Source organism: Myxocyprinus asiaticus, chromosome 35, assembly GCF_019703515.2.
Source record: "Myxocyprinus asiaticus isolate MX2 ecotype Aquarium Trade chromosome 35, UBuf_Myxa_2, whole genome shotgun sequence".
Taxonomy (NCBI): domain Eukaryota; kingdom Metazoa; phylum Chordata; class Actinopteri; order Cypriniformes; family Catostomidae; genus Myxocyprinus; species Myxocyprinus asiaticus.
The window spans coordinates 11936441-11945089 of NC_059378.1; the positions used below are offsets into that span (position 1 = coordinate 11936441).

At 37.2% G+C, this 8649-nt stretch overlaps 1 protein-coding gene across 4 annotated transcripts; it reads right to left on the reverse strand.

The window, feature by feature from the left end:
* Nucleotides 1-706: 706 nt before the first annotated feature.
* zgc:113307 (uncharacterized protein LOC553753 homolog) lies at nt 707-7062 on the reverse strand. 4 transcript variants are annotated; one of them, XM_051672736.1, is made up of 4 exons: nt 6830-7062; nt 5726-6355; nt 5224-5541; nt 707-1621 (listed from the first exon to the last, which is right to left on the reverse strand). In XM_051672736.1, exons 2-4 carry the CDS (start codon nt 6345-6347, stop codon nt 1470-1472), a joined length of 1092 nt encoding a protein of 363 aa, XP_051528696.1. In that variant the 5' UTR covers nt 6348-6355; nt 6830-7062; the 3' UTR covers nt 707-1469. The 4 variants fall into 4 exon arrangements, 2 of the variants coding, with proteins under 2 accessions (XP_051528696.1, XP_051528695.1); XM_051672735.1 differs by having other exon boundaries at nt 5726-6359; XR_007894746.1 differs by having other exon boundaries at nt 1490-1621; nt 5076-5541; nt 5726-6359.
* Nucleotides 7063-8649: the final 1587 nt, after the last annotated feature.

Below are 8649 nucleotides of genomic sequence, written 5' to 3' on the forward strand. Positions count from 1 at the left end.
CTCCCAAAAGTGACCCCTAGTGTCACTACATCGACACAATGTCGAGTGAGTGACAGATATTGAACCTGTTTTAAAACAATCATTATTTTTGCAATTCAGTTTTGTTCTCCTCGAGGAAGAGAAATTATACCCTTCACCTTTAAATGCTCATGTTTTGTGTGGCAAGGTCTCAATTAAATAAACAACTAAAAAGATACCCCTCTTCATATTCAATGCATTGAATTGTCCATTGTAAGAGAACGGCATGTGCTATTTTTAATAAGGCTATCAAAAGCAAAAATAGTAATAAGACACGTCAGTCTCTCCACCATGGCAATATCTATTTTCCTTCCTTTGACTCTTGATGTGAAATGATACGTGTTCTTTTATTTCTTTTTTGTTGTTGTATTAACTTGCTCATGGATACGTGCACCGGGCCCTGGAATCACTCTTTGTGTCTGGAAATGCAATTTAAGGACGAAAACACAGTTTACACAGTGCCAACAGTCTTTGTAGCTCATCATGAAACAGTGTGTGTGTGTGTGTGTGTGTGTGTGTGTGTGTCCAAAGACATCAACAGTTCAAGACTGCTTTTGACAAAATATTTCACAATGTCTATGTCCACGTAATTGTCTGGATATTTTTACGTATGATCATTGATCAACTCATGAAGAGTGTTTTCAGCCTTGGCAGCTGCACTTTTCACAGTACTGAGAGAACTACAGTGTACTGAGAGGAACTTTTATTGTGAATTACACATTTCCTTCATTACAGATTGCTTTATATAATTGCACAAAGAAATATAATTGCCAAACCATGAACAGCAGATTTCTAATGTTATGACATCCTTATATGAGTTTTAATGCTACATAATTTTACAATGTACAAAGTTTTAATAATATTTCAATTCAAGTTGAAATATGCTGGTACTGAGGAGACTATGGATCACTATTATTCACAGTATTATAACTTAATATCAAGAAGCTTTTTAGTTTAATTGGAATTTTAGAAGTTCAATTTTAAGACAAGCATTATAGAAAAAGCTGTTGTACTGATACATAGAGGTGCAATAGATATGGAACAACATTTGTTTCCCAGACCAATCCAGCTTCCAGCCACTTGGGTGACAAAGAGCCCCATATCTACAACCTAGTTATAATTTTATCCTTAGAAATGCTAAAATACAATGTGTTAAAAAAGACTATGACAGGGCAATAACTGAGACTTGCATTGTGCAGTATGTCAAAACAAAATATGGCTGCCACATGTTATACAGTGCATTTAGAGCAATAGTACATTAACAAGATAAGACCATTTACAACATGCCTATTCATATCATCAAAACATCACTTTAAATATTGAGTTTTTTACTCTGCTACCATTGTATCTAATGCAATCTAAATAGATATACTGTTTATTTTGCCTATTATTGCATGCTTATATCTCAAAGCATGTAAAAAGGCATAAAAAATTTGAGCTGTTTAATTAGATCAAATATAAATGTTATGAAGGACTCGTAGACAGAACACCCAATCAGGAGGCAGCTTGTGATACTCCATCTTATTACCATCCAGCCTTAGTACCTTCATTCGCGAATATGATGTGGGTCCCACTGCCCTGCATAAACTGCTCACGTTGAACTCTAGAAAACACAACAACAGATTTGGTCTTATGTTATTTGATTTTTTAAATTTCTCTGTAGCAATTATTTAGCTCTGACGTAAACTAAAGTTTCTTGGCCAAATAAAGAAAAAAATATGGACAAGTTCTTTAATATGTACTGCTCAAGCTTGCTGTTGCAATAGAAAATATGTCAACACAGGAAAGAAAATGCGCCCGTCAAGCTATTTCATGGGGTCTTTAATGTGATGTTATTGAAGGAAATTTGAAGAAGGCATCAATCGCTGTTCTCACACTGTAAAATAAGCCCTCTTAAACAGGAGCTGCATTCCCATACTGTGAAAATAAGTTACAGGTATAGAAATTTGCCAGTTCTGTTCAAACTGTTTTGGACATTGAAGGTGCTCTGGGCTGCTAATGCTAAGTTTGCGGTATAAGCTTAGGGATAACTTATGAACTGAAAAAAAAAAAAGTAACAGAGGCTCCTCTTCTGAGCATGGCACTTTACCCCATGTTGCTCATGAGACCAGCTAAGACCAGCAAACCAGCTAAGGCAGGAGATCTATGTGAAAAACAGAAACGTCTCCACACTGTTTCCTGCCTTGAGTGGGGCTAGTCAATACATTCAGTTAATGAAACAAGGTGACAGTCTGTTAAACATTTTCATGGACCTTCCTCTTGCACACTAATATAAAAATCATCTGTTTTCTCAGTAATGGCTTGTTAATATTTTGAATATTATACTTCACTCAGATGCATTAACACTACAGATGAGCTGGTAAACCACTGTTCATGGCATGAGATTTTGCTGTATGGTTAAAAAAAAACAGTGAATCATGATCACTGTCTAAAAAATGAAAGCCTGCTGAAGTCGTTGCAGTCAACCAATGCCTTGTAACTGAGTCTGGTGTGCTTCTGAGGAGGAGGGGAGAGAACAGTGCGTACTTTTAACATATGTGGATTCCTTCTGGAGTGTTCACAGATGTTCTCAAACCTTTTTTCTTCCCTATTTTTTCCTCTCTCCATCACCCATGGTCCCTCCTTCAGCTAACCCACTTTTTCTTGCTAGCTTCAGACACATTGTGACAAACACTTTGGACAGTGAGAAAGAGGGAAATGGAAACTCAGAGAGGAGGGGAAGTTTGTCATTGTTCTTCCAAAATTCTGTCACATTTTCCGACATTTTTCTCATGGCTAGTCTGGTTCTGAATTTTGATTCTGCTATGCCAAGGAAGGATTATTTCTTTGGTCTGAAAACATGGTCTCTTCCGAGAACACTGTTGATCTGGACACAAACATTGTAGCAGTTCCCAGTCAAATGTTTGGCCTGCTTACAGCTTTATGTTTAAAAACATCTCTTGTGCTTAAATTTAAAGACTCCATTAAATCAAAGTTGTAGTTTTGTGGCTTTTCGTCCATGCCTATTAGCTTATTAGCCTATGCTAGTGTACTCTTAAAAGTTGACAAAATGAACTTTTAGTAGATTTATCTTTCTGGAAAACTAACCAAAATTAGATTTTGTCCAATCAGATGCTAGAACGAGAATGTCTCTCCCCCTAAAACCACCTGCCACCAACTAGCAAGCAGTGTTGGGGTATAGTTAAATAAAAAGTAGCAACGCTACTGACCAGGGACTGAAAACGGATCATAGAGCAAAAACGAAAGCCAAAAACAAAACGTAACAAAATATGATTTCAGGTTGATTCAGGACTTTATCAGCTACAGAAGAACATGGTATGTGCATGCATTCTCTGTGGGTACACCAAGATTTAAAAAATCTAAAATAATTCAGACCATTTAAGGTAACATTTTGCCCAAATGTGCCCACACAATGCTCTCTCAGGAAAGAGAGATTTAAGCTATTAATACATTTTAGATAGTTGTTGGAGGCATATTTAAAATATATATAATTTTATATATTTAATATCAAGTATACATATATTGAAAATACGTTATTTTATATAGGCTACTCTATACTATGTTTGTTATGAATTCTATGCTAATAATTCCCCCACACAGGATTTTTATTTTTTTTTTTGGTCTTATTTTGGGTGAGGCAAGTCCCTTATTTTTAGCTTGTTTTTCCAGACCAGTTCGCTTGTTTCTCTTGTGAGATCTGGCAACACTGCAACTGTTATATCACCCACCCTTAGCACAGAGTACTGTCATTTTAAAATTAACCGTTTTTTTCTTTCCTTAACCGGTTGCTATTTGGAAAGGAGGCTGCAGAATGGCAGAACCGGAACGAAAAAAAAAAAAACTATTTCTGTTCAAAGCATACTGAAATGAAAAGCATTTCGGTTTTAGTCCCTGCTACTAACTTAATAACATTTTTCAGTAGTGTGACAGTTGTCAAGCTATTTTTACAATAGCTTTTCCAGTAACCAGCTGCTGTACATTTTCCAAGAGTAGCGCTTTAGCGTCTCAAACACTACATTTCTCACACTGTATTGCGTATGCAGAAAAGGCGCAGAGGGAGTAATCCAACACACTCACCTGAACCGCCCCATCTCTCTTTCTCTCATATAGCACTGGGAAATCAAAATAATTTGTGAAACGGTTCTTTCGAACAGTTCATAAATGAACCAGTTAATATAAACAGTTCCCTTATATTTAGTGTTGGGAACTCTGATTCATTTTGACGTCACTTGGGGTAAAAGGTCCCCAGAGGATTATAGTGATATAGTATAGATAAAGGGGTAATAGTTGTAGGGCAAAATTTGTCAACTTATGCAAATACTTTTTGAGACAACAAAATACTTTTTTGAGTAACAAATTAAGATAATGCCTATTCAAAATATGAACTTATGAAAAGGGTGCACAACTTCCTGTTGATTTCAATCATATTTGGCATTTCATAACATCTCAAGTACTCTATAAACAAATGAATCTCCATTGTGATTGGATCAGTCAATGTGAGCTGGAGCCCACTTTGAACATTCTCCATCACACATCTATTCCCCCAGCTTAAAACAATATGTTTTAAGGGGAGCCTGTTCATCTCATAATAAATGTGATAATTTCAGGAATTTTACATAAAGTTATTAAGTGTTTGATAAAATTACCTCAAAATCAATCTTTTGTCCAGTATTTAACCTAACCATGGTGGATTTGTGGTTACTGTGGTTTTATTACAAATACTATTAAACTATGGTCACCCTCACTAATTAAATAAATAACATTCATCTCATTGATCCTTTCAACATGTCCTGCCCAATCTTCCTGTTTCAATAGGAAATACATCAACACAGGAAATAAATCTGCCCTCGTCCAGAGATTTCATAGGATCAGCAGTGCTTTCTCTCCATTATAAACCTCTTGTCCCTTTGAGAACATGCAGTAAATTTAAATGGCTCTCCAAATCTGTTGGGAAAATGTATTGTTATTTGAATGATTTGTTAACCTGTAACATCAGATAGATAATATCTAATGCATAAAATGTTCATTCTGTGTCATGCTGCATTTATACAACTCACCATGAAGCAATGCTTGAAATTTCCTCTGTACTGAATTTTCATGTCACTTTTGAAATGCAGCAGATGTCACAGTCTTGTTTTCATAGTGCTACAGAACCAACCTCCAGTGCTTTTGTTTATTTAACACAGGAATCTTATACCAATTTACCTTGGATATGGTTAACCTCCAGATAAAGATACTGAAGGGTAGTGGGAACAGTTGGGATTTCTGTCAGCTGGTTATATGATAGGTCCAGCTCTACCAGAGATGTGAGATTAAAGGCTTCACGGTGCAGCCCTTCATTCGCCAGTTTGTTGTGTCCAAGCCGTAGATAATGGAGTCTATTAAAACCTTGAAGACTGTTCTCGGTTAAGCCAGTCAAAGAGTTGTTCGAAAGGTAAAGCTGCTGGACAGATGAGGGCAGATGTTTGGGGAAAGTGTCCAGGAGGTTGTGACTGAGATCAAGTAAGTTGAGGACTACAAGACCTGGTGAAGAACATAACAGATAGACTTAACAGAGTTTGCCATTAGTTTACAAAAAATCTTTGAGTCTAATGTGGTTAATTTTGCTTCAAGATTATTTATCCTTAGAAAGATGTGTTGGTAACCAAAACAAATTAGAATGTGATGATAACGTTAACCCTGCTTAGAGTAACATGAATTCCTATACCTTTGAAGTCACCCTCTTCAATAGTCTTCAGACGATTGCCTTGCAACAGAAGTAACGTTAGGCTCTCCAGATTTTGGAAAACACCCGGAGAAATCTTCTCAATATGATTATATGCAAGTCGCAGCTGTTTGAGACCCCTGGGAAGTCCAGTTGGCACCTCTGTCAGGTTATTATTGTTAATGAAGAGATTTACCAAGAAGGTCAGATTGGAGAACAGCGCATTATCGAGTTGCTCACTCAGTAGCTGGTTGTGATCCAAGAGCAACCAGCGCAAGTTAGTGGCATTGGCAAACGCTCTGGAACTGAGGGAAGTGATGTCATTGCCTTGGAGGAAAAGGTACTGTGTACGAGGTGGAAGGCCAACGGGAAGCTGATCAAGACCCCTGTTGTCACAGTAGAGAGCTGTGGGCCACTGGATCGGGCAGTCGCAGTCCAAGGGACAACTTTGCGTATTAACTGCTCGAAACCATCCAGGGTCCATTCGATCTTTTAAGGTCAACACACTTGGCTCTCCCAAAAATCGGTTGATCCAGAGTGGTACACCTCCATAGTCCAAGTCAACCATGGAGGCCCCAGTTGGCCCACACACAGAGAGTAACAGGAGAAGTGGCCTGATATCCATTCGTCTGCCTATCTTAATTCAACAAAAACAGTTTCTAATTACACTTTGACCACTTGATAGAATTAATTATTGAAACTTCAACGTGATATTATTTTCTTCTAGTTGCAATAAATAAAAGCCTCAACACAGGCTTTTTAGAGAATGCCAGAACAAGAGGAAAATACTTTGTCTGTGTAAATTACACAGAACGGCAGCAATTCCCAGCAGACCATTTCCACTCTTGCATATTTTATCAAGTAATAATAGTTTTTTTTTTTTGTGTGTGTGTGTGTGTGTTAATATAATTTACACTGACAACCACTCTATTTGATGTACAGCTGCAGTTCTTAAATAAAATACTTTAAAGAGTCTTGATAAAGAAGCAAGAGGCTAAACTGCTGAAACAATGCTACTTCCTAGTGATTTTTTTTCCATTCTCTTTTTTGTCACAAACAAAACACACACATGCATATCATCATCTTAAGTAAGAGGAATGTGCGTACCTTTCTCCCCACGTCCCCAGCCAGTTTTAAAAGAGCCTTTGAAGTGGTAGATTTGTCAAGACTATCCCTGTAGCAGTTTACACGGGACACTGAATGGCATCTGTGCAGATAACCTGAAGAGTTTTACCCAGCTACTGAAAAATTCCTCACTCTACGTCTACAATACCCAAGGCCCCAGCCTTTTCGTCTTTCCTTCAATACAGTTCCTTGCACTTTTTTTCCAACCTGTCACGGAAGCCTATGGTTGGAGTCTAACCACTGCGCAATGTTTGTTGGAAACTTGTGTTGGCAATTTAAAAAGGGCAAGCATTACAGAGAATGCTGTTGTGATTTAAGCCCTGTTAAGCACCTCATAGAATTTCTTAGAAATGCTGTAGAAGATTTATGTGATATGTTTTTCCTGCAAACCTTGACATGTATGTACAAGTGATTTAGATTTAAAATCATATAAGGGAGACCGGGGATAGTTGTCATATGGGGAAGTTGTCACAGGGACTATATCTTAGTAACTATAAGATTCAAAAGTTCAGTTTCAAAAATGTGTCTCTAGAAGAGGTTTTTTATGTTGTTTTTAAACACCTAGTTTAAACCCCTCTTAAAATATAATATTTTTTTGTGAAGTAAATTTTCATGATCATCAAATGTGATCATTAAATAAGCAAACATAACACTATGTAACACAGTTTTTGTTCCTGGGTAGTAAGTGTTATTTCCTAATTGCTTATGCCTCAAAAGTATAGAAAATGGCTATTATTCCCACAAACTTTGCTTTTGTGACCAGGACAGTGATATTTTGAAATGTACCTATTTCCAATGAGAAAATGGGCAAATTTGTGACTTTTCGTTCACAAAAAGTCAGAAAAAAACAACATATGAATCCAAAATCCTTCTTTATCTGTGGTTCGAAGAAGACGCCAGCTTTGACCTTTGCCTCAGACAGTTTAGGGAAGAAATCTTGAAGGTACTTGAAGGCTCTGACAAATTGTTTCATAAGGCCCAATTTGATGTGCAGTGGTGGCATCAGCACCTTCCGGGGGTCCACCAGTGGCTCCCACTTGACGTTGTTCCTTCCCACAGAGAACTCGGTCCGCTGTGACCAGTCCCGCTTGTGGTAGTGCACCTTGGTGTCCCTGCTGTCCCAAAGGCAAAGATAGCAGGGAAACTTGGTAAAACCACCTTGGAGACCCATCAGGAATGCCACCATTTTGAAGTCTCCTATGACCTCCCAGCCATACTCATCATATTTCATGGTGTCCAGCAAGGTCTTGATGCTGTTGTAATCCTCTTTGAGGTGCACGGAGTGAGCCAGGGGAAGAGACGGGTACTTGTTACCATTATGGACCAGCACGGCTTTGAATATTATTTTAGTATAAATACATTAATTTGGATCATATGTTGTTTTTTTCGGACTTTATGTGAACGAAAAGACACAAATTCGCCCATTTTCTCATTGGAAATAGGTAAATTTAAATATACCACTGTCCTGGTCACAAAAGCAAAGTTTGTGGGGAATAATAGCCATTTTCTATACTTTTTAGGCAATTAGTAAATAACATTTACTACCCAGGAAAAAAAAATAAAAATATGTTACACAGTGACCAAACTAGCATACATTAAAGCAGGAGTAATTTGTTTTTTTTTTTTACCAGAAGTTTTAAACGTGTTCTTTGTATTTTTAATGAAAGTCAGGTTGGGGCATGCTGTCACATGTCTTTTAAATGACATAAGTTAATAACATTTATCAGTTACAAAAAAATCTTTGGCCAAAACAATGATTTGATATTTTTGTATGTTACCTTTGCAGTTTTGTTGTTTTATAA